Consider the following 26840-nt stretch of genomic DNA (forward strand, 5'->3'; position numbering starts at 1 on the left):
TCCGTGTTGTAAAGAGACATTATTGGTTCTGAGGACAACCTTGCAACCATAGGAGTGAAGAGAATCACCACACAGAGTCCTTTCGAAGTTTGTTTTAGTTTCCCTTTTGCTACTTGCTTGACCTCGACACTATTTTCTTCCCCGAATGTAGGACTGTGCCATATTCACCATGGAAACCACTATTGATTGAAACGCCCATCCTTATTCTAAGATTAACCACATAATAGTGTGTCATATTTCCAGAGATCTGAGAAAGCATGGCCAATTCTTATAAGGACATTAGATGCCCTTCTATTTATCTATGAGGGAAATTTACACCTGCTTGTTTCCATGGTTGTACCACTTGTGGAGGGAAGGGATAGTGACATTTCAAATTACACAAAAATAGATAAACATGAAAAGTTTGAGAAATATTTCTAAATTCTGGTGCCCATCCCACCCACCCTCAGTCTTTTTTTTTAAATTTTTAGTCGTATTCTTCTCTTAATGGTTTCAATAACAAAGGCAGGAGTGTATTTACTGTATCAAAAATGTCTTTATTTACATAAAGGACACACAGAATTCTAAAACATTCATTTTGAGGGAATGCGCTGCAGTGAATGGAGAGAATGAGTCAGTGGTAATGCAAGAAATAGGATGATACTGGAGGTCACCCTTTCCACTAATGCTGGATGAGTAGACACAGAAAATAATTCTGGACTTGTAATGGTTGTTTGTGGTGTCCAATGCTGATGGTGTCTTTTCAGTCTCAGGCGGAATTTCCCTCAGAGGGCCACTGGTACTCATGATGCAGAGAAAGGACTACATTCAATTATGTAGACATTGTCTTCACCAAGGTTCTCCAACTGCTAACAACCTGCAGAAAGACAGGTGGGGGGAGATGTTGAATGAACAAATGGTCACCTTTATAGTAATTCACCCTTTTAGACACCATCTATATGTATTGAAACTAGCCACAGACTTGGAATGTTGTGACAATAGGCACGTGAAACTAGAGACAGCTTACATAATCTTTTCAGATACACAAGTTCTAAGTAGCCAGTAAGAAACATCCTGAAGTTACACAGGAATATTCTTGATTTTTTAAGTGTTTCAAGACAGGATTTCTTTGGTTAGCTTTGGCTAGCATAGAATTTCCAATGTAGGAAAGATTGACCTCAAACTCAGAGATCCTCCTGTTTCTGCTAGGACTAATGTCTTGTGTAATCAGAGACAAGAGACAGGCATATCATTATTCCCCAATTTATGCCCAGTCAAATGAAACAGGTCAGTAAAGGGCTCATGCCTAATGTTTTGTATGTCCATGACTGAAGTTCTTACTCAGGGAATGCACTACACACAGAAAAACCCTGTGTACAGTTGTACAATTCATGGGAAGGACCATGTAGGACTGCGCATCACCCACAAATAGTCTGTTCCAGCATTTTTCAGGTGGTTTCCCTCAAATGTCTTTTTGCATCTTCTACTAAATTCATCCCAGAATATTCCACAGTGTGATATTGGGGAACAAGTGAGACCCCAAGTGTAGGAGAGAACACATCAGAAATCTAAAGTGACCTAAAAATGTAAAGCCTATTCAAAAATCTCTTGTGTCATAGTATTTAATTTTTTATGGAAAATGGAATGTTTCCCCTTTAATGGAAAGAGCTAGAAGACAAAGGACAGGGTTAGGAAACCAGTATTGCCAAACACAGCAGCCTATTCATGTGAGCCCATCACTTGGATGCTGGAGGCAGGAGGATCCTGAGGAAGGTCATCCTCAGCTACCTAGTAATTGCAATGCCAGCCCAGACTACATGATCTCACAGCAAAAAAACTGAAACTCAAACTAAAAACGAAACAAAATTAAGGCACAAAAAATAAAACAGAAGACGGTAATAACCCACTGCATGTTATGCTGTCGTTAGTTGATATCCATAGGAAATCTGGCCTTCTGAACAGAAACAGAGGAAGTATATATTGGACTGAAAGGGAGATTGTAAGATGGGCAGCAGGGAGAGTGAATGGGCTAGATAAGGGAAGGGAAACTAGAGTCAGGGTCCGGATGTAAAATGAGTAAATAAATAAATTCATAAATATAAAAATAAATAAATAAATGGTTTCAGCTGAAAACTCCAGTAGTATTTAAGCTCCTTGAGTTTTACAGATTAGGAAGATTTGCAGACATAGTGGCAATGGTGTAAGATCACTGAGCACAACACTCATCAAATACTAGAAACCAGCCACAGAGTTGTGTGGGTGCTATCACATCCGGTGGGGAGCAGATGGCTTACCATGCATGTCTTGGATCTAGAGAAAGGGAAGGCATGTGAACTCAAAGCCCCCGTGGCATGTGCACTTGCTTAAAGTCAGTCAGAGAACACTGGGTCTCATTTTTGGGGGACAGTTATGAGAAATTACTTACCCATGACAGCCCGTGCACCAACAACCAGCACCAGAATCATGGCAGCAATGGGGATTCCAAGAGCCAAGTCCTTAGTCATTTTCTCTGATGGATTTAGTGAAGGGATCGATTCCTAGGGAAACAGTAAAACAGGAGAGGGAATAAACAAACAGCAGTAAACATAAGAGTCACCGAGTGAGAGAAACAGAGAGCACATGCTTGACATTAACCTAGACTCCAGGTCCTAGAGCTTCATCTTTACAGCCCTGTGCTAGTCTGAAATGTGCAGTAAGATGCAAGGATCTGAGGTGATAAAGGCAGTGTAACTCCAAGTCAATGTGAAACCAGTGTGTTTGACCATGGTGGAAACCTGTTCTGTGTTATTTGAGATGACTGCATGGGCAGCTACCTCCGTCAAAAATGTAACCACATTCTTAATATGGGCTCATACATCATGTATGTAATCTTTGTCTGCTTTAATCACCTTCTGTGGTGGTTTGTGTGTGTGAAAGAAAATATCACCAGTGTGCTCTACAGAGAATGGTCAGTGGGAAAGTTAATGAATATCTTAAATTCAAATACCTTTTGTAAACATCAAACACCTTTTTTTAAAAAAAGATTTAATTCATTCAGTACATATAGTGTTCTAACTGCATGTTTATCTGCATACCAGAAGAGTGTACCAGATCTTATTTTAGATGGTTGTGAACCACCAAGTGGTTTTTGGGGATCTAAGTCATGACCTCTGGAGGAGAATCCAGTGCTCTTAAACTCTGAGCCATCTCTCCAGCCCCAAACTCAAATTCTTAAATATTTACTAATTTACCTATCTACATTTTTTGAGACAGCGTGTAACTGTATAGTCCACATTGCCTAATGGTCCAGGCTGGCCTCACACTTCTGATATTTTGTATTAACTTCCTGAGTCCGGAGAATAAGGAAGATACTACTATATCTGACTTTTTTTAAGCAAATGCTTGTGAACTAATTTTACAGACATCTTTATGTACACATTGCTTCCTAGAAGATATACAAGTGAGCATGGATGATTGGGGAGGAATATACTTACAGTGTAATTATTCCAAGAGTCGTTCCAGGAAGTCACAGTGTTATTCCAATCTGCTCAACAAGAGGAAAAATTATAAACATACAAATTTAGATTCTTTTTCCACATCTATATTAGTCATCCACAGAGATGATGTGTCATACCATGTAAGGGTGGGATTTAATAAGGCAGGAGATTCACTAAACAGCAAGTTTTGAACATTTAGATATTCAAAGTATATTTGAAATGCCTATTATATATCAAGGAGTCTATTGTTTTCACTTTCTGTTGTCTATGTGTGAAAAAAGAATCCCCTTTCTGCTGATCAGACATATATAAGGGTTGTGACATCCTGACAAGGAGCCGTTCACTGCATTTTACAGGTGAAGCAGCAGACATCACATGACTCCATGTTTCCAAGTTTAGCAAATGAAAGACATTGCAGCTGGCAAAGTACACGAAGTGTCCATGCAATGAGGGCAAATACTACAGGTCCTCAGCCCATGAGCCCATTCCCTGAAGCATGCTGAAACTAAGGATTGAAAAATTCTGTTAATCCTGAGAGATCCTTGCATTTCTTCAGTATGTGCGGCTACCTGAAACAAAGCGTTTTTTTCTCCCAAATCCTATGCTTGACAACCCTAGTTATAACCTAGAGGCCTCTGCATACTTGGCGTGCAGCCCACTCCTTCAGAGCAGCCCAGTCCTCCTGCTTGAAATTACCAAAAGGCCATGGTGAGGCAAAAGAAATAAATATCACCCATCAGATTACCCTAACAACAACAATAAAAGTTATGAGTCTTCTGTCATCAGAATCAAGCCCTAACCAAGGGATACAAGTTTTAGGAAGCTTTGAGACACACTGTAATAGCTATCTTTTCATTCCTAGTTGTGAAAGGTTTGAATCTAAACTTGCCTTCGTGGTGACATGCTTCTCTTATCTGTAAGTCAAGGTACTACCCATTAATATTAACTTTACCTGTATACAATTTGATGTATGAACTACAAGGCATCACTCAAAAGCATGAACATGTTATATCACTTCCTAAAGCCTCTGTATTTCATGTGTGTGTGTGTGTGTGTGTGTGTGTGTGTATTTTATCCCTACAAAGTATATATATATATATATATATATATATATATATATATATATATATATTGCACTTTGCAGACTACCTGAATAAGGTAAAAGATCCTTAAAGTAAACCTTTATAAGCAGTCACTGTCTTTTTAAAGGGTGGTTTCATGATGCCTTTCCAGTGAGGATGTGGGAACAGTAGAAACCCTCTCCACATCATGCTCAGGGCAGATGTTCTGACCCTGAAGTCAGAAGAATCAGGTTCCTACTCAAGGTAATATGTGGCGTCTGCTTCTCGGCCTGTGTCTGAGAACGTGCGGAGGGTGTCGGGTATTGACAACACAGAGACTCGTTCAACGATGTAAAGAAAACTTTAAGCAGGCCCCAAGAAGTTTCAAGAAAACTTCCTAAGAAAGGCTCCCTCCAGAGAAGCTTCTGCTCTCTCCTCTACCCTGGCTGGTTCTGCCCTGACACCAAAAACTGATCTGGGCGTGTCAGAAGAGGCGGTTAGTCTTTGGACAAGGTCGAGGTCAGGGCGGTTTCTGTGGGCAGGCCTTTTCCAGGAACTTATTGCCCCCGGGCATTGTATTGTTTTTAGTAAACATGTTTTTAGTAAACATTGTCTTACAGCTGCCTACTCCCAGGCAGAAGGGGAAGTGGGTCTCTGCTCAAGGTCTGGTGTTCCCACAGTAATAGGGACAGAGACTTTGCCATTTTCTGTCTTCATAACTATACCGTGAACTTTCTGATTCTGTCAGTTCCTGTCCCTATAAAATAGGGACAGATCACAGCTATATAGGACATAATTGTCTGAGAATTGAACTCTGTATCATAAAGCATGAAGCATGCTGCCTAGTGATAAGAGGGACACCGGGTCCTGAAGTGAATTGGGATTTACCTGGTGTATAAGTTTTCATATGTACTGGTGTTGTAGGAGTCAAGGTGGAGACTCTGGGTGATGCTGGTTCATGAGTGGGTCTCATTGACACACTTGTGGAATTCACTGTAGTTGTGGACCTTTTTGTAGCTGTGAGTATTCTTGTTTTGAGTATTCTTGTTGTGTGTTTTCCTGTTGCTGGACTTCCTGTTGTTGTGGGTCTTCTTGTAGTTGTGGGACTTGTTGAAGGACTTGTTGGAATTTCTGTATGTGGTAATCAAGATAAAACAAGGATGAGTCTATAAGAAGGGAAAAGAACTTCAGTTGTAGCATCAGTGAGAATCTGTCCTCGGAGTGCTCCTCTCCTGAACTTCTCTCCTTTGTTACTGAGCAACTACTACGGGGCAGGGCAGGGCCGGGTCGTGGGGACAGCTCACCAATAGGAGGCAGCTGCACTGATGACGTGGAGAAGAGAACAGAGCCCATGTTCCTAAGGACAGTATAAATGACAGCTGTCAGGTCCTCAAATGTCTAAGCATCTGTGACACTGGGAGTGTGTGGGAACCTGTGAATGCTCTCACTGGCTACTGACTTAACCCACAGTTGTCAGTCCCTGCATTTGCACTACAGTCAGTCCGAAGTGAACACACCATATAGCCCTGCATCTTAGCATGCAGATCCCACACCAGTCCCTACATAAATCGGATTTGAACATTTGGTTAGAGAGTGGACATTGCATTTCTCTAAAAGACAAAGAAGGTGAATACCCCATATACAAAAATGTTTGGTATTAGAATTTAAATTCTTTTAACAATTCAAAATATTTACACATAGATTTTGTCTTATAAAAGATCCTCAACTACAAACATGGTTGATGTAGCATTCATATGCCTGCAATTTAAGTACATATGTTAATGGAAACATTATAAAGCTTTGATAATCCTGCACATGAAAATTTCATGGTGTTGAATTTTTCCAGGTGTTTTACCAAGTCCATGCTTAAAGGTTCTAGATTTTTATTCTCTGAAGAGTTAGGATTTTTGGTTCAGGCAGGTTCAATGTACAGTTCACAAATCAACAGCATCCAAAGGACTGTAATCATCCAAGCAGGTACCGATGGACTTAGTATGCTATGTTTCTAGACAGGTCTTAAGGCAAATTAGTGCCAGGATGCATACTCGCAGTGTCAGCAGACATTACCCATGTAAGTTATCTCACTCAATTTTACTTCTGCTAACTACAAAATAATAGCTCAACAATAAGGAAAAATTGCTTTGAAACCCCTTCTTTATGTGGGATACAGGGTAATCCCTTCATGCAGTGTGTGTTTACTTTGTTGTTAAGGAGGAATCAGAGTTGCTGGATCACATATCACTCTGTAAGCATTGACCTGTTAATGAATTTTTAGCCTCATAAAACCTTCAATTAATGAATTGAAATTGGTTATTTTATGCTATGATGCCATGCCTATCCCCATGCTGGTGATGGAAATCTAATCCCAGTGTTTTAGGAAGGAATGTGTGATAGACAAGTGCCTTCCCAAGCTACACCACAGGCTTTACTTGATTAGTGTGTTTGCAGTTCTAGGGACAGAAGCCAAGGCTTCAGGCATGCTAGAAAAATCACAACCCCTAAGAAGTATTTTTAGTGACCTCTCTCTCTTTCTCTCTAGTGAGTACCCTTGGAGTCCAGAGTTATTTAACTTCAGCCAGGTAAAAAAGGTGTGGTTGCATATTCCTGCAATCCCAAGATTAGGGGGTTAAGGCATGGGCAAGAAGTTCCAGGTCAGCCTGGCTTACAAAAGAAGGCCAAGTCTCAAAATCAATAAATCAGTCAATAAACTGGGAGACAGAATAATGGTTCAATAGGTAGAGCCACTTGACTTGGAAGACTGGACAGTTGACTAACATTCCTAGATCTCACTATATATATATATATATATATATATATATATATATATATATATATAAAGAGAGTACCAACCCCACAAGTTTGCCCTCTGAAGAATTTATCCTGGTATACATACCCACCACATACATACCATTCACACATAGCCACAGAATATTAATTTAGGTTTTAAAACCAATTTAAACATAAAAGTGAATGAATGAATAACCACGTCTAGAGGCTGAGAGATTACAAAAAAATGTTCTTAATTTAAAACTATACACAGATTAATTCCATTATTGATATCTGTTGTCCGTGTGTACCCTTTAGTAAAAGGATTAGAAGAAGCAGCAGAAGTCAGGAAATTTTCATGAGTCTACTTTTTTAGTCAATGCAAAGATAACCTTTTATCAATAAGGACAATGTAAAGCCTAGTGTTGGTGGAAAACTCCTTCAATCCCAGCACTCTGGAGACAGAGGTTGGTGGTTCTTTGTAAATTCAAGGCCAACCTTTTCTGTAGAGCAAGTTCCAGGACAGCCAAAGATACACAGAGAAACCCTGTGTAGAAAGAAAAAACAAAAGAGGAAAGAAGGAAGTAAGGAAGCAAGGAAGGAAGTAAAAAATGAAGAAAATGTAATATGTTGACATTTGATGTTTTCATTTTTCTCAGTGTCCACTGATTTTCCCTATTAATTTTTAAGTTCTAATGAGCTCTCAGGTCATTGTATCTCCTAGATTAAGAAAGTAGCAAGTCTCAAATATTTTGGATTGTTATGAAATATTGTATGACATTAAAATACATTGTTAGATTCTTACAACATACTATATATGTCATGCAGCTCTGCTTTAAAATATATTCTATAGCCTGGAGTTGGTGGCACATGTCTTTAACCCAAGCACTCAGGAGCCAGAGGCAGGCAGATATCAATGAGATTGAGAGCACTCTGGTCTACAAGAGCTATTCTCAGGACAACTTCCAAAGCCAAAGAAAAACTGTATGCCAATAAAATAAAATAAAATAAAATGTACTCCATATTGGTGCTAAAATTTTCAGGTTATAAAGATCTATTCAGGCCAGGTGGTGGTGGCACATGCCTTTAATCCCAGCACCTGGGAGGCACTTGCAGGTGGATCTCTGAGTTCGAGGCCTTCCTGGTGAGCTGAGTGACTCCCAGGATAGTCACTACTAGACAGAGAAACCCTGTCTCAAAAACAAAAAAAAAAAACACTATTCAGATTAACAAAGGCAACTTAGAGATTTATATCTAAGTATGTCTTAACCAAATGTTCAACAACAAGAATTTAAATAAGTGGCAACATATGTTTGTTAAATATGATATACTGAGTTGGGTATTGGGACAGAGGCCCACATGACCTGTCAAGGGCAGTGCTAGCCTCTGTGCTCCCTTAATCCCTGCTCATGGGACACAGCCCAACTCACAAGCCCCCTTTCTCCTGTTCCCATTTGTCACTGGTATCTTTCCCTTGTCACTTTTTCTTGCATTATCAGGTGACAGTCTCAGATTGTACAAGCTTGTGCTGGTACTTTCCCACAAATGGCTTAAATGCTGATGAAACATGTTCCCAGATATTTCTCTCTCATTATGCTATTGTTATATTAAGATTCTGAAATTCCATATCTTAATAGTCATGGAGGCATTAGAATAACTATTGACCCAGCTCTGGCAGAGTACTAAACACCATATTATCACTATATGATCATGGCTACAAGACCAGGATTTTAAATTCACTCTACCTATAGACTGGTGATCATGAGATCACACTGCAGAGTGACTATGGACAAACCACTGCTCATGTAACCACACTTCAGAGTGACGATGGACTAGCTGCTCATGTGACCACACTGCATAGTGACTGTGGACTCACTGCTCATGTCATTAAACAGCAGACTGACTATGGACTAACCACTGCTCATGTGATCATGATGCAGAGTGACAAGTGAACAGTAGTGGAGGGAAGTCAATTGTATCACGACATTTCCATTGTTCAAGCAACAAACTGTGTGACATGATGTGAGACCCATTCCAAAAGCACATGTCAGGGAAGACAAGGAGTGGAACTCTCCACCTATACTCAAACATATTTATAACAACCTTCAGTTTCCTTCTTAGAGGAATTCAGAAAATATTAGCAAACAGAGGACTCCGTTCACTTGCAAGAAATAACAAAGGAAAGAAAGAACGCTTACCTGGTTTAACTTCCAGCAAATAGGTCACATAACTGAAAGATCCAGGAATTTGAACTATACAACAATAGTGACCACTGTCACTCCGAACAACATTTTGTATTGTCAAGGACACATTTCCTTCTGAAATAGTCCCCTGTAGCTGGTATCTGCTCCTCCTCTGATAGGTGACTTGATATCTATTGGTTCTGATGAGTGTTCTTGCACAATAAAAAGATTGACATTTGCCAAGGCCCCAGAAAGTGTTACTGATTCCAAGATTTGTTGAGTAATTACATGGCAGTGTGAGAGGGTATCCCACCGCTGCCTTCACAACTACAGCAGACTCCACAACATCTGTTATATAAAAAGGGGGGTGGGAGAAGTGAGGAATTATGACTCAATATTTTCTAAAATATTGTTTTTATATCTTTTAAAAAATCTTGGGCGGTTTCTCTTCCCTGGCATGTTCTAGGAATCATGTTTATTTATCCATACATATTGAAATTCATATAGGAGCAAGAAAATTCTTTGGAGCTTCAATTTATTCTGATTCTTTGCTCAGTACATAATGTGTAACCAAAAAGTCTTATGGATTGTCATCAATTCTCCCTACTTTAGACTCTTGAGCATTCCCCAGTTCATTGAATCACTTACCGAGGAGTAGTAATATGAAGCCTGAAATGAATACTTGATCATGCACCATGGTGTTGACCTGAAGGACAATGAGAAGATACTCTGTTTGGCTGTGACTCTCATAACACTGTATGGGGAAAGTCTTCATTCTGACTAGGAATCACACAGGCCTCTCTGCCAGGGACTCATGTCCTCCCAAACACTGTCTTCTTTCCCGTTCCCTTATCTACATACAGTCATCAGTCTCACTTCTAGTCATGACATACATAAGGCAGCAAACAGAGAAAACTGAAGGCAGAGACATGAGCATATTCTCTTGGTAGACCTCTAAGCAAAGACCAGCCTCCTTCTAGTGGCAAAGACACACTTGTCTCCCAGGGGACACCGAGCTGTTTCTGCTCAGATCCACACTGGTTAGGTACTGAAAACAACCAAAACAAGAACACTAACAAGATGGAATCAGAGAGAATACAAAGAATCTCTCATACTTCCACACACAGTGACTGAGATCACATCTTCCTGGGAGTTATCTAGAGACAAATAGAAATGCACGGGTACAAATCAAAATCTTCCATTCCCGGAGCCCCTCCATGCATAGATTTCCTCCTAGGTAATATTGCATTAATGTTAGTTCAGATGTTGAAGAATCTCCTGTGAAGGAGGCAATCAATTGGTTAATTACTCACAGGCACCTAATCCTTTTAGAATCCCTAGCACCTATTCTTTTCAGTCATTTATGCCTGATGTTACCTGTCTTCAGATTCCAATATCTGGATTTTGACATTTGTTTCTTAATTGGTAAACCATAAAACATGAGTAAGTCTGCTTAGTAAGTCATTATTTTCACTTCTGGTCAGAGGAATCCATGATTTCCTCTCAGAGAGGAGAGTCAGACCAGTTACCAGTCTTAAAGATAGTAATGGCTTTCATGAAGCCCCCATGAGCTCCGCATCTTCAGGCCTGGGATTCTGCACTATTAAACTAACAGTCCCTGTACTTAGAGATCAACAAACTAATGCCGCAAAATAGTGCCTAGAAAGTGATTTGAATGAACAGCTTAAACATCGTATTTATTAAACTTGACAATGGTGGCACAAATCTTTAATCCCAGCACTTGGGAAGCAAAGGCAAGTTGATCACTGTGACATCAAGGTAAGCCTGGTCTGCAGAGTGAATTCCAGGACAGCCAAGCTTGTTTCATTGAGAAACCCCGTCTCGAAAACCAAAACCAAACAAACCAAAACAAACAAACAAAAAACCACATCTCATTTGAAAACAACTTCAAAGCATATAAAACCAAATAAGACACAACTATTACTTTTTTAACATGATACCAAACATTCAGACCCTTTAGAGATCTAATGAGGAAGCACAAATTCTAATTGGTTTTAATAATAAAAACCCGAAGTTGGATATAGGAGTTAATACTGAAAAATCAGAGAAACAGAGCAGCCAACCATTAGTTCTTACCTCTACTGAATCCTCAGACAAAAGGTGTGATCCTGTCCCTACAAATCCTCAGACTGAATGCCATGAGCTCTTGTCTCCTCCTTATATTTCTCTCTCCATCCACCCAAATCCCCTGTCTCCACTCCCTAGTGCTGGGATTAAAGGCGTGTGACTCCCAAATACTAGGATTTAAGGTGTGAGCAACTGACACTTGGCTGTTTCTCCTTTAGACCGAATCAATCAAGTATATTTCTGGGTGATCTTGGACTCAGAGAGATCTTTCTATCTCTTAATCCTGAGCCTTAGGATTAAAGGTGTGTGCCACCACTGCCTCACCTCTATGGCTCAGCACTTGTACTTCAGGCAAGCTGTAATTGTTAAGGCACAAGAAACAGGGACCCAATTCCTTACCTACAGTTTTTTAGATGCCCAAGTTATCTGGACCCTGCCTAGGCTCAGATTTGCTTTGGAGACCTCTTGTATCTGCTTTGGCAGTAGTGGTACACATCTTTAATTCCAGTACTTGGAAGGTAGAGGCAGGCAGATCTCTGAGTTCAAGGTCTATATCCAGCAAAGCTTCCAATTACTATAGATGGAGAAAACAAAATATTCCATGACAAAGCCAGATTTAAGCAATACATATCCATGAATCCAGCTCTACAGAAAGTGCTGGAAGAAAAACTAGACCCAACGAAGATAACTACACTCAAAAAGACACAGGCAATAGATCATCCCACTTTACCAAACACCAAAAGAGAAAGGGAGGAGAACCTACACACAATAACTCCACTACCAATAAATCAAGCACAAACAAGAATCATCAATCAATGGTCATTGATATCCTCAGTGTCAACAGTATCAACTTGCCTATAAAGACACAGACTAGCAGAATGGAAATGAAGACAGAACCCATCCTTCTGCTGCATACAAGAAACACATCTCAATGTCAAAGACAGATGTTACCTCAGAGTGAAGAGTTGGGAAAAGATTTTCCAATCAAACCGACCCAAGAAACAAGCAGGTGTAGCAATCCTAATATCTAACAAACTAGACTTCATATTAAAATCAATCAAAAGAGATGAAGAAGGACATTTCATATTCATCAGAGGAAAAGTCCATCAAGATGAAGTCTCAATTTTGAACTTCTATGCCCCAAATACAAAGGCATCCACATTCATGAAAGAAACATTACTAAAGCTCAAATTGCATATAAAATCTCACACTAGAAGTAGGAGACTTCACCACTCTGCTCTCACCTCTAGACAGGACCTCCGTACTGAAACTTAACAAAGAAACAAAAGAACTAATAGAAGTTATGACCCAACTGGGTTTAACAGACATCTATAGAACATTCCACCCAAACACAAAGGGATATACCATTGGCACCACATGGAACCTTCTTTAAAATTGACCACATAATAGGAAACATAGCAAACCTCCACAGATATAAAAATTTGGAATAACCCTCTGTGTCTTATCAGACCACCATGCATTAAAATTAGAATTCAACAATAACACAAATTGCAGAAACCCTACAAACTCATGGAAATTGAACAACGCACAATTGCACCATCCCTGGGTAAAGGAAGAAATAAAAAAACAAATTAAAGACTTCCTGGAATTCAATGAGAATGAAGACACAACATACCCAAACTTATGCGACACTCTGAAAGCAGTACTGAGAGGAAAGTTCATAGCACTAAGTGCCCATATGAAGAAAGTAGAGAACATTAGAGAATTAATATCACAGCTGAATACTCTAGAACAAAAAGAAGCATACACACCCAGGAGGATCAGACACCAGGAAATAATCAAATTGAGGGCTGAAATCAATCAAGTAGAAACCAGGAAAACACTGAGAAGAATCAATGAAACAAAGAGTTGGTTCTTTGAGAAAATCAACAAAATAGACAAACCTCTTTCCAAAATAACAAAAAAAACAGAGAGAGCATGCTAATTAACAAAATCAGAAATGAAAAGGGCGACATAACAATGGACACTGAGGAAATGCAGAGAATTATCAGGGCATACTTGGAAAAATGTACTCCATAAAATTTGAAAATTAAAAGTAAATGGACAATTTCCTGGATAAATATCACTTGCCAAAACTAAATAAAGAACAGATATAAACAATCTAAACAGACCTATAACCCTTAATGAAATAGAAGCCGTCATCAAAAGTCTCCCAACCAAAAAAAGCCCAGGCCCAGATGGCTTCGGTGCAGAATTCTACCAGAAATTCAAAGAAGAGCTAATTCCAATACTCCTCAAAGTAGTCCACACAATAGAAGCAGGAGGTTCACGACCAAACTCTTTTTGTGAGGCTAAAATTACCTTGGTACCCAAGCCACACAAAGACACAACTAAGAAAGAGAACTATAGACCAATTTCCCTCATGATCATCGATGCAAAATACTCAATAAAATACTAGCAAATCAGATTCAAGAACACATCAGAAAAATTATCCACCATTATCAAGTAGGTTTCACCCCAGGAATGCTGGGATGTTTCAATATTAGAAAATCTCTCAATGTAAACAGATTCAATGCAAACCCTATCAAAATTCCGGCACAATTCTTCACACACATTGAAAGAACGATAATCAACTTTATATGGAAAAACAAAAGGCCTAGGACAGCCAAAACAACCGTATACAATAAAGGAACTTCAGGAGACATCACCATACCTGACTTCAAGCTCTATTATAGGCCTATAGTCCTGAAAACAGCTTGATATTGGCATAAAAATAGACAGGTAGACCAATGGAACCGGATTGAAAACCCTGATTTTAACCCACACACCTATGGACACTTGATTTTATACAATGGATAAAAGAAAGCATCTTCAACAAATGGTGCTGGCATTACTGGGTACTGGCATGCAGAAACCTGCTGATAGATCCATGCCTATCACCTTGCACAAAACGTAAGTCCAAATGGATCAAAGACCTCAACATAAATCCAACCACACTGAAACTCTTAGAATAGAAAGTGGGAGATACTCTTCAAAGAGTTGGTATAGGAGACCGCTTCCTGAACATAACACCAGTATCACAGACACTGATATCGACAATTAACAAATGGGACCTCCAGAAACTAAGAAGCTTCTGTAAGGCAAAAGACACAGTCAACAAGACAAAAAGGTAGTCCACAGAATGGGAAAAGATATTTACTAACACCACTTCTGACAGTGGACTGATCTCCAAAATTTACAAAGAACTCAAGAAGCAAGACTCCAAAACTCCAAAGGATTCAATTAAAAGGTGGGGTACAGAACTAAATAGAGAATTCTCAATAGAGGAGGCTAAAATGGCCAAGAGACACTTACGAAAGTTCTCAACATCCTTAGCGATCACGGAAATGCAAATCAAAACAACTTTGTGATACCTCTCAGAATGGCTAAAATCAAAATCATCGAAGACAATTTATGCTGGAGAGGATGTGGAGAGAGGGGAACACTCCTCCACTGCTGGTGGGAGTGCCAACTCCTACACCCACATTGGAAATCAGTATGGAGATTCCTCAGGAAAATGGGAATCAATCTACCACAAGACCCAGCAATTCCACACTTAGGCATATATCCAAAAATTCAAATTCATACAACAAGGACTTCTGCTCCACTATGTTCATAGCAGCATTATTTGTAATAGCCAGAACCTGGAAGTCACCTAGATACCCCTCAACTGAAGAGTGGATAGAGAAAATGTGGTACATTTACACAATGGAGTACTACTCAGCAGAAAAAAAAAACAATGGAATCTTGAAATTCGCAGGTAAATGGATGGCACTAGAAGAAACCATCGTGAGTGAAGTAACCCAGTTACAAAAAGACAAACATGGTATGTACTCACTCATATATGGATTTTAGACACGGATCAGGATAGTGCAAGTCTGCACTTCCACTGACAGAGGGTATGGGAAACAGGAAAGAACCTAAGAGAGATATGCATGGTACACCAGAGAAGAGGAATGAGGCAAGATCTTCTGAACAGATTGGGAACATGTTGAGGGGTGGGGGGGGGGAGTGGGAGCTGGGAAGAAGAGAGGGGAAGAAGAGGAAGAGAGAGTAGGTTATGGGGGAACAGGAAGGTTGAGTGGGGGGTAGGATAGCGTGAAGAGGGAGTAATAGGTTAGAAGACAGATCTGGCACCAGTGAGACCTCTAGTGATCTAAAGGGATGACACCAACTGGCAAGCTAAGCAATAGTGGAGAGACCAGCTTAGATGCCCATTCCTGATAATGAACTTGATGTCTATAGCCATCCTAGAACCTTCATCCAGTGACTGATGTAAGCAGAGGCAAACACCCACAGTTAAACTCTAACCTGAACCCATGGAACCCCGTGTCAGAGACAGAGGAGCGATGAGCAGATTGGCAAAGAATGGACTGGAAAAAACAGCTGATAGCTGATCTGAACAGGGGGGAAGCTCTTGGACCCCAGACCGACAGCTGGGAGGCCAGCATGGGACTGATCCAGACCCCCTGAGTGTGAGAGTCAGTGAGGAGGCCTGGGCAACCTATGGGGCCCTGGGCAGTAGTTCAATGTTTATCCCTGGCATACAAAAGGACTTCGTGTGTCCATAAGACAAAGAGGGATGCTCTCTCAACCTGGACTCTTAGGGGAGTGCCTGGACCCTGCCCTGAGTGAAAGGACAGACTCTAGATATCCCCTATGTAGAAGGAAGTGGGGATAGGATGTGAGTCTGGGGGCACTTATGGGGGCGGTGCGGGGAGGGGGGGAGGGAGAGGGAACTGGGATTGACATGTGAAGCAAGCTGTTTAAAATTAAACTAATAAAAAATAAAATAAATGATCTTTGCTATTAAAAAAAAAGAATTGTACTTAAGGCTGGGCCAGGATGGCATATGCATGTAAGCCCATAACTTGAGAGGCAGATGTAGGAGGATCTCAGTGACTTTGAGGCCAGCCTGGTCACAAAGCAAGTTCCTAGATGACCTGGACTGTTGTAGAGAAACCCTATCTTGAAAAACAAAAAGAAATAAAGGAAGAAAGAAAGAAAGATTGTATTCTAATACATCCTTTGCAAGGCAGTGGAAAAACATGCCAAGGGACCCACATGGTCATAAGACAATCCTGGGTAGTTGTTTCTGTCCTATAATGCCAGTTCTGAGGGTTGAACTCAGGATTGATGGCTAGCGCCTCTATCTGCCAAAGCATCCACTGGTCTTGTTCAGGTCTGCAATATGTCCTGTCAAAACCTTGGAGAAAAAAATGCTAAAGTGGCTCACACAGAATTAAAACTTTCTTCCCTCATTTGAAAAGCAAAATATTTTAATACTATTTTCATGTGACCTCCAACCAGGCCAAATCTCAATGAACATAGGAAGGATTTTGAAAAGATGTTTATTTCAATGTGGTTATCATTAATAAACTAAGGATGGGGGAGTATGATTCAGTATAATAGGGATGTAAAAAACCCAGAGTTGTGCCAGCTATGTAAAAGGGAAAGTGATCAACCAATAAATAAACTCAGACAATGAGACAGATGGTAAATGTGTAATTTACCGAGTTATTTCTCCCTGATAACCCTAAATTGAAGCTCAAATTCTAATTGGTTTTAATAATAAATACCCAAAGTCGAATATAGGAGTTAATACTGAAAGATCAGAAAAACAGAGCAGCCAACCATTAGTTCTTACCTCTACTGAATCCTCAGACCAAAGGTGCAATTCTGTCCCTAGGAATGGTCAGACTGAATGCCATGAGCTCTTGTCTACTCCTTATATTCCCCTCTCTACCCACCCAAATCCCCCGTCTCCACCTCCCTAGTGCTGGGATGAAAAGCGTGTGACTCCCAAATACTGGGACTTAAGGAGTGAGCAACTGCCACCTGGATGCTTCTCTTTTAGAGTGAATCAATCTTGTGTATCCCTGGCTAAACTTGGACTCACAGAGATCTGTCTATCTCTTAATCCTGAGTGCTAGGATTAAAGGTGTGTGCCACTAATGCTTGGCTTCTATGGCTAACTAGTGGCTAGCTCAGCACTTGAACATTAGGCAAGCTTCATTTGTTAAAGCACAAGAGACAGGAACCCGGATTCTGTAACTAGAGTTTTTTTCAGATGCCAAGTTATCTGGACCCTGTCTAGGCCCTTTGGAGACCTCCTGTTCCTGCTTGGGTAGTGGTGGTGAGCACCTTAAATTCCAGCACTTGGGAGGTAGAGGCAGGCCAGTCTCTAAGTTCAAGGTCTATAGTGCAAGGTCAGACAAGGCTGTCTCAAAAACAAAACAAAACAAAACAAAACAAAACAGAAAAAGACCACCTGTCCCACAGACACTTGGCTTTCTTCCCAATTGATCTCCTAAGTCCCTTGTCCAGATGGTCTTCTGCCTTTGTTCTTCTTCCTTAACCTCACAGTTTTCACTTTTTCTCCGTTCTTGCAGATATGCTTCAGAGTCTGGGACATTTTTCCCATGGATCACCTATAGCCTTTAGCACCCATCCTGCTCCTGCCCCAGATCTCATTTCTCATGACTATCATGCCCTTGTTTCCCTGAACATCCACCAGTGTGGTATGATGGCCTGGTCCCTGCATCTCTTCTCATGACCATTGTTATCCATCAAAGCTAACATGAGTTTTAAAAAGAAAAGTGAAAAACAGCTCCTAAGAGTGGAGGCGCCCCGACTGAAGGCACCTGGAATATTCTAGAAACGTTTGATTCCTCTTTCTGTCTCTCTTTCTTTCTTCCTGTGTACATGGATGGGAACACCCACCTCTTTCTCTCTTTATCCTCCTCCCTCTCTCTTTCTCTCTCTCGCAAACACACACACACACACACACACAGACACACACGTGCACACACCACACTATCTATCTATCTATCTATCTATCTATCTATCTATCTATCTATCTATCTAACTGTCTGTCTATATGTAAGTACACCTCTGGAGTGCTTACATTACATTCTTGGCCCCCATGTTCAGTCATCAATAGAACTATCTCTGATGAAGGTGTCATTATGGATGATCTCTGTGTAGTACTGTAATCACCAGCGACTGAATTAGCCCTTGAAATTTGACTGTACAAGTGAGCAAAACATAAACAAAACAAAAGACCTCTTTTTGAGACAGGGTACATATGTAGCCCTGACTGTCCTGGAACTTACTCTGTTGACCAAGTTGGCTGGCCTAAAACTCACAGAGATGTGTTTCTTCTGTCTCCCAAGTACTGGGTTAAAGGTATGCACACCACACCCAGGTATATTGAGTAAATTTTTAAACATTTGCTTTTATCATTTCTTAAATTATATATTTCTATGTGTGGCTATGTGTGCAGGTACCTGCTCAGCCCATGGATATCAGAACTGGCTTTACAGGAAGTTCTGAGATACCTGCGGTGGATGCTGGGATCTGAACACACACATATCCTCTTAACTGCTGAGTCATCACTCCAGCCTTTTTTGTTTTTCCAAATAACTTGATATTATTTAACATGTTACACAAGACTACAGAGATGGATGGCTCCAACTATAGCTTATATATTCCTTTGAGGCAATTTAAGTGTAGATTTAGACATGACCAAATAGAAATTTAAGGATATGAGGAGAGATGACTCCCTCATTCAGGGTTAGCAAGGTCGGAAGATATAATGCAATCTCTTTTAAAAATTGATATATGAGCGTCAGGAGTGATGGCTCTTATCTGTGATCCCATTACTCATTAGGCTGAGGTAGGAGGATTGCAATGAGTTTAGGGCAGCCTACTCTACAAAAAGTGGCTCACACCTTTAATCCCAGCACTTGGTAGGCAGAGGCAGGCAGATCTCTGTGATTCCAAGCCAGCCTGGTCTCCAGATTGAGTTACAGGAAAAGCAGGGCAATTACACACAGAAGCCCTGACACAGAAAACACACAAGGAAAAAAAACCAAAACCAAACAAAAAGTGAAAAAAATTTATTTATCTAGACAAAGCTATAGATTAAGACCCAATCAATAAAAGAAAAAGCAACACATAAGCCAAGTCTGGTGTCATAGTTCTGTAATCTCGGCTTGGAGAGGCAGAGACAGGAGGTCTGGTGATGATGGCCTAGCCTGGGCTACAAAAGAGGAAAAATATAAAGAAGCAAAACCAAAACAAGTGAGAGGAGAGGCTAAGATCTTAAGGAAGACAAGTGAAGGGCAGAGGGTGCCAGAATTAAGGAAATGATGAAGATGGGAGCTGAGGAACTGAGGCATTAAATAACCACAAATCCTTTGGGTTCAATTTCTCCATCCTATCCGACAGGCTTCAAAAGACATGCACTGTACCCTAACATTTGAAGAGAAAGTAACCCAGTAGAGTTTATTACTATTTTATATCTCTCTTGTATTAAAGTAACTACTGCTGTCTGTGAATGTGGGCATTTTCATGGAACTCATGGGGAGGGGATCTAACTATCAGAAGTTGTTTCTCTCCTTCCATCAGTCCTATGATTCCAGGATCAAACTCAGGTGTCAGGTTGGCCAAGCACTTTGAACACCTGAGCCTTCTCAGGGATGATGGCATTTTGCTTTGACAACTTGAGCTTTGCAGTATTCCTGAGTCACTGCATTTTAGGGTCAACTTTGGCATCCTATGAAGGTTACTCATCTCTTGTAGGGGGTTCTGTGTGATGCCAGGAATCAGGTGTGAGACCTGAATTCCCAGTTCCTTACTAAAGAGTTCATTTGTGGAAAAATGGGGATAACACACTGCCCAAAGCCACCTCAGCTGAGCCTCTGTTCTTTCTTGCTTCCGCCTTCTCTGAGATAGTTCAACTGCTTCAATTCAAGTTATTTCCATCAAAGCCAGATCCCACTCCTACTACTGGGTACTTGCTTAATCTCTCCATTACTCCCCAACACCATCACTTTATTTTAGGATTCTATCCATAACCAGAATCCTGAAATCCCCTCCAAATGGCCCGCTTGTGTGTAAGACCCCTGTGTCAACCCTGCTTTCTCTGTAAACCATGCGTTTCCCTTCACTTACATCTCACACTAAAATGCTAATCCTGGGACTGGGGAGATGGCCCACAGTAAAGAGGGCCTTCTTCTCCTGCAGAGGACCTGAGTATGGCCACAGTACCCAGCTCATGTGGCTCACAACCACCCTTAACTCCTGCTTTAGAGAATCTGACAGTTGAAAAGGTTTCTATATCCACACACACCTAACCATACTGTCACAGCATATACACATACTTTGAAGCAGTAATTGTGAAATCACAAATGTAGATTCATAAAACTACAAAACATTCATGTTTATTATAGAAAACACTAACACAATATTAAATTTTAACTGATTTCTCATTTATTACATAGCTATGATATATTTTACATGATTCTTGAATTTTTTAATATGTGAGTAAATCAAAGATCCCTGGTTTCATACAGGGCAATGGCACTGTCAATGATCCCAAATCAGAGCTGCAGACATCGGGACTGGGGCTAAGGTTGGTCCAGAGAACCTTGCAACTGCAGGGCCAGTGACTTCCCATGTTGGAGACATCAGCGAACATGGGTATAAGAAAGAAGAAAACAAAACGATATCAGGAAACCCAGAACTAAGGTTTTGTGAACTGAAGCTCTCTGTGCAGCTGGTGTCTAATTGGCTGGATATTGGCTCATGATCCCTAAGACTGTTTGACTTTGACAGAGTAGAAGTGCATCCTGATGGTAGAGGGATAGAAAGCTGATGGGCAGAGTCAAAGTTTTCTCAAGGTATCTTACATCTTGGAACAGCCATTAGCTACTAATCCCAGCTTTTAACAATCTACTATTAGGTAAAAGTTGAAGTGCAGGCTGGGGTGGCTTCAGTTAGCTTCACCTACTCTGAGGCTGGGAAGGCAATAAATGCAACATCTTATAGCCACAAATCTGTTTGCCTTGCTGTAGCCCCTGCCTCCTGAACCTCCAGTGTGGTTTTTTGTTTGTTATTTTTTTCCTTTATTTAGTTATTTTAGGGGGTCTTATTTCCACAAATGTCTGGGATCCAGAGGCAGAAATACTTTGCTACTCCTAGAAACTCTTGTATCTGTCTCCTAGTGTTTGGAGTGAGGATCTGAAGGATGCCAGCAGTCCTATTCTGAGACAAGCTCCTTTTGCCTCCCTTCAGCTGGTAGCCAAGGGAGATAAGTAGCTTTCTGCATAGGTGAACTTTCTTAGTGCACATTTTTATAGCTCCAGGTGTGTAACTCATGCAGCAGCCTCCCTGTGGCTCTTTTATAATCTGTTTTCCCAGAAACACCAAAGGAAGGGCAGGAAGTCTGCATTTCGTGTCTTTAAATCCTGGAGTAACCTGTTTCATTGGTCCAAGGTGTGTTGCCCATTGTAACCCTCTGGGTCTGTTCATTTAAAAGCAAAGATGGATTAACTCACCTCTGACAATGGGAGACTGAAGAACACATCTTACAGTTCCAAGATAGTGTACACTTGTTTCTCTAGAAGAATGAGACACGACAGAATCAGAGGTCCCAGGTTTCTTCACAGGCAGGAGAGGTGTATTCTAGGGTGACTGGCATGGCAACAGGATGCCTGTGTCTTCAAGCCAGACAAAATGGACTGCAATTTCCCACTTTTGTTTCCATTGGGTACTGTTTAATCTAGACAGAGGTAGCTAAACTGGCTAGTTGAACAATTATAAGTGTTTGGCATTGGTCCAGTCCTAGTAGTTTGGTTTCTTCTGATGGGGTGAGACACCAAAATGTTCCAGTCCTAGTAGTTTGGTTTCTTCTGATGGGGTGAGACACCAAAATGTATCTATAAGTATCTAAGTCTATAAATCTAACTGTCTCATCATCAGAGAAGGTGGCAATGGCTTTTAGTTTATAGAAAAAAGTCTCCAATCAGTTTTCCGTTGATAAGCAACTGGGACCTACTTATATCTTTGTTTTAACCTTTGAAACTGTTTTGTTTTAATATCTGGGACTGACTGGGTAACAAAGGAAATCTTCTTAGCAGCTGTCCTTACTCCTTTAAACAGGACCCAGCAAAGGTTGTTTAAAGCCTCCTTGGTCAGTGTGAGAGAGAAGGGAAAAACTGTTCTGCCCAGGCTGCAGTGTCTGGCGTCTGTCCCTTGTCTATCGAGCAGTGGTTTTGTTTGTTTACTTTTTTTTCAGAGAATGGCATGTGTTATGGATCACTGATTGAAACAGAGACATAAACAAAAAGAGAAGGGAATGGAACTTTCTCTTTTCCTTTGGACTCAGTCAAGGAGAACTTTCTCCCTTTCCTGAGGCTGTTTAGAGCAAGCCCAGGGCAGAGGAGATGGAATGCTCTTCTGGGAAAACTATTTCCCATTCTGTGGGCTTCCTTTTTGTCTTGTTGACTTTGTCCTTTGCCTTACAGAAGCTTCTCAGTTTCAGGAGGTCCCATGCATTAATTGTTGACCTCCCTATCTGTGCTACTGGTGTTATATTCAGGAAACTGTCTCCTATACCAATTCGTTCAAGGGTACCACTCAATTTTCTTCTAAAAGGTTCAGTGTGGCTGGGTTTTTGTTGAGGTCTTTGACCCATTTGGACTTAAGTTTTGCACATGGCAATAGACATGGATCTATCCACATTCTTTTACTTGCCAGCATCCAGTTATGCCAGCACCATTTGTTGAAGATGCTTTGTTTTTTCCACTGTATATTTTTAGCTTCTTTGTTGAAGATCAGATGTTCATACAAGTATGGGTTAATATCAGGTTGTTCAATTCAATTCCATTGGGCTAACTGTCTATTTTTGTGCCAATTCCAAGCTGTTTTCAGGACTATAGCTCTATTATAGAGCTGGAAGTCAGGGATGGTGATGCCTCCAGATGTTGCTTTGTTGAGTAAGGTTGTTTTGGGTATGCTGGGTCTTTTGTTTTTACATATAAAATTGAGTATTGTTCTTCCAAGATCTGTGAAGAATTGTACTGGTATTTTAATGGGGATTGCATTGAATCTGTAGATTGCTTTTGGCATGTTTGTCATTTTTACTACATTGATGCTTCCTATCCAAGAGCATGGGAGATCTTTCCATTTTCTGATGTCTTCTTTAATTTCTTTCTTTAAAGATTCAAAGTTCTTGAGAAGTTGTAGGTCTTTCACTCATTTAGTTAGTGTTACCCTAAGGTATTTTATGTTGTTTGTGGCAATTGTAAAGGGTAATGTTTCTCTGATTTCTTTCTCAGCCCTTTTTTCGTCTGTATATAATAGGGCTAATGATTTTATGACTTAATCTTGTATCCTGCCACTTTGCTAAAAGTATTTATCGGCTGTAGGAGTTCCCTGGTAGAGTTCTTTGGGTCACTTATGTAAACTATCATATCATCTGTAAATATTGATAGATTGACCTCTTCCTTTCCAATTTGTATCTCCTTGATCTCCTTTTGTTGTTGTATGGCTTTAACTAGAACTTCAAGTACAATATTGAAAAGGTATGGACAGTGTGGACATCCTTGCCTTGTTCCTGATTTTAGTGGAATCGGGTTGAGTTTCTGTCCATTTAGTTTGATGTTGGCTGTTGTTTTGCTGTATATACCTTTTATTATATTTAGGTATGTCCCTGATATCCCAGATCTCTCCAAGACCTTTATCATGAATGGGTGTTGGATTTTGTCAAGGGCTTTTTCTGCATCTAGTGAGATGATCATGTGATTTTTGTTTTTCAGCTTGTTTATATGGTGGATTACACTGATGGATTTTCATATGTTGAACCATCCCTGCATCCCTTGATCGTGGTGAATGATTGATTTGATTTGTTCTTGTATCTGATTTACCAGTATTTTATTGAGTAGTTTTGCATCAATGTTCATGAGGGATAGTGGTCTGAAGTTCTCTTTCTTAGTTGTGTCTTTGTGTGGCTTGGGGATCAAGGTTATTGGAGCCTCAAAGAAAGAGTTTGGCAAAGCCCCTCTGCTTCTGTTGCATGGAATATTTTGAGAAGAATTGGTATAAGCTGCTCTTTGGATTTCTGGTAGAATTGTGCACTGAGGCCATCTGGACCTGGGATTTTTTTTTTGCTTAGGAGACTTTTGATGACTGTTTTATTTCTATAGGAGTTATAGGTCTATTTAAATTGCTTATCTGTTCTTGATTTAATTTTGGCAAGTGATAGCTATCCAAAAGAGCGTCCATTTCCTTTAAATTTTTGAATTTTGTTGAGTACAGATTTTCAAAGTATGACCCGATGATTCTCTGAATTTCCTCAGTGTCTGTTGTTATTTCCCTCTATTTGTTTTGGATTTTGTTAATTTGCGTGTTCACTCTCTGCTGTTTTGTAAGTTTGGACAAAGGTTTGCCTATCTTGTTGATTTTCTTAAAGAACCAACTCTTTGTTGCATTGATAATTTGTATTGTTTTCCTAGTGTCTACTTTATTGATTTCAGGCGTCAGTTTGATTTTTTTCCTGGCGTCTACTCCTCCTGGGTGTTTTTGCTTTTTTGTGTTCTAGGGCTTTCAACTGTGCTGTTAATTCTCTAATGTAACTATTGTCCAGTTTAGTTTAGAATCAATTTTTAATCCTGAGAGTGAATGGTCCAGACCCTCACCTAAACCCTGCTTTGGCAGCTATGACGGGCTGCAGAAAAGACCCAGCAAGATATAGGCCCCTGACACAGTAGCATGACCTTGTCTGAGCTTGCCCTAATCAGTAGGAACGAACCTGCAGATAACCTCCATGTGGTAAGGAACTAATAAGAAATTAGTTGGAGAACTGGCATTGGTGGTACACGCCTTTAATCCCAGTACTCTGGAGGCAGAGGCAGGTGGATCTCGGTGAGTTTGAGGCCAGTCTGGTCTATAGAACAGTTTCCAGGATAGGCTCCAAAGCAATACAGAGAAACCCTGTCTCGAAAAACCAAAAAGTAATAAAAGAAGATAGCAGGCGGGCTCTGGATGTGCTTTACTGATAATAGTGGAATGCGGGGCATAGAAACTGCCCTGGGATTGCCTCTAGGCATATCAATGTTTCTGCAGCTGCAGCAGACCAATCAATTTAGGACAGGTTTCCCAAGACCTGAGGTGCACCAAGCATGAGACATTTGTAATGTAAATAATGGACCCTAAGACATTCCCCTTGCTCTATCCCAAATTATAGCTGCCCCACTGCTACTCAGGCTTCTACTCATCCTGTTACTCCATAAGCTGTCCAAAGACTCAATAATTTAAAATTGCCAAAATCGGCATGTTGCCGCATAATTTTAATGCCAGGACTCAGAATTTGAAGTTAAAAGAATCTTTGAGACATTGAGACCAGCTTGGCCTACATTGGGAGTTCTAGCTAAGCTTAGGCATTACATTGAGACTCTATCTCAAAAAGAAAAGAATAATCGCTAAGTATTGTAATGAAGCAGTCCACAGTAGGTTATATGTAACAGAATCAATGGTGTCTGAAAGCTTAAGACTGAAAGTAAATGTAATAAAATCCACAAGACTGATACATTGATGGCATTATTAACAATATCCATCTTGTATTTTTCTATCAGTTTTTTCAATTGAATATCCATCTTGTATTTTTCTATCAGTTTTTTCAATTGATTTTTCTATAATATAGGAAAAACACAGATAGTAACTATGTCACAGAGAAACATGATTATTTTAAAGATTTGGCAGACAACATACAAAATAGATTCCTGGTTGTACTAATATGGAAATCATTGACTTGGCTGTAACTCAACATCTGCTATTACTGCAATATCTGCTAGGGTGGGGACAAGCACTCTGGAATGCTTTCACTGCTCCAAGTTTCTCACTGGTCACCACTCATTGTAAGGGCTACTGTCCACCAAGGTAAGTGTGGACATGATAACAGCAAACAGATGGGGTAAACAGAGAGGTTACCTTATTGTTATTATTGACACTTAGTATTGGAGTCACAAGTATGACCTGTTTTGCACTGAGTTCTACATACTTTCACAGAATGTCACTAGTAACCGTGTTCTTGAATTCTAACATGATGTTGAAATGCAGACACACAGGTTTCCAGACCCCTTCTGGTCTTCCGTGCCTCTCTAGGAAGACTGAATAACAGAGCAGGCATCACAATCTCTGAATCTTGCAGCCACCAGACAGGAATCAGGAAGGAGGTAAGACAGGGCACACATGGATGGCCCATTCTAGTGGCCTTATCACACTAGAACACATGCTGATCTTCACAAATCTTTCTAGCAAAGCTACAATCACTGTAATCATTGGTAAACCCAAGCTTTGATGTGCAATAGCTGCTAATGTAAGAAACAGAAAGCACTGTAGCTTAGATACAATCATTTTTAGAGCATAAAAGGGAAGCCCCATTTGGCAAACCCCCAATGAGACACATACTTATATCCTTGAACTCTGTCAAACAGTAATGG

The 26840-nt window shown here is 40.3% G+C and overlaps 1 protein-coding gene across 1 annotated transcript; it reads right to left on the minus strand.

The window, feature by feature from the left end:
* Positions 1 to 623: 623 nt before the first annotated feature.
* On the minus strand, positions 624 to 13245 carry LOC106021283 (T-cell immunoglobulin and mucin domain-containing protein 2-like). The gene is made up of 6 exons (XM_040747973.1): positions 13190 to 13245; positions 10114 to 10171; positions 5405 to 5647; positions 3453 to 3502; positions 2405 to 2516; positions 624 to 856 (listed from the first exon to the last, which is right to left on the minus strand). Exons 2-6 carry the CDS (start codon positions 10160 to 10162, stop codon positions 849 to 851), a joined length of 462 nt encoding a protein of 153 aa, XP_040603907.1. The 5' UTR covers positions 10163 to 10171; positions 13190 to 13245; the 3' UTR covers positions 624 to 848.
* Positions 13246 to 26840: the final 13595 nt, after the last annotated feature.

Source organism: Mesocricetus auratus, unplaced genomic scaffold (genome assembly GCF_017639785.1).
Source record: "Mesocricetus auratus isolate SY011 unplaced genomic scaffold, BCM_Maur_2.0 Super-Scaffold_100007, whole genome shotgun sequence".
NCBI lineage: Eukaryota > Metazoa > Chordata > Mammalia > Rodentia > Cricetidae > Mesocricetus > Mesocricetus auratus.

Excerpts from the sequence above, each read along its gene's own strand:
- LOC106021283 (XM_040747973.1), bottom strand. The coding sequence starts at position 10,162 with ATGGTGCATGATCAAGTATTCATTTCAGGCTTCATATTACTACTCCTC. Across the intron at positions 5,648-10,113 it reads CTTCATATTACTACTCCTCG|AAATTCCAACAAGTCCTTCA; the intron begins GTAAGTGATTCA and ends TACCACATACAG. Across the intron at positions 3,503-5,404 it reads TATGAAAACTTATACACCAG|ATTGGAATAACACTGTGACT; the intron begins GTAAATCCCAAT and ends CTTGTTGAGCAG.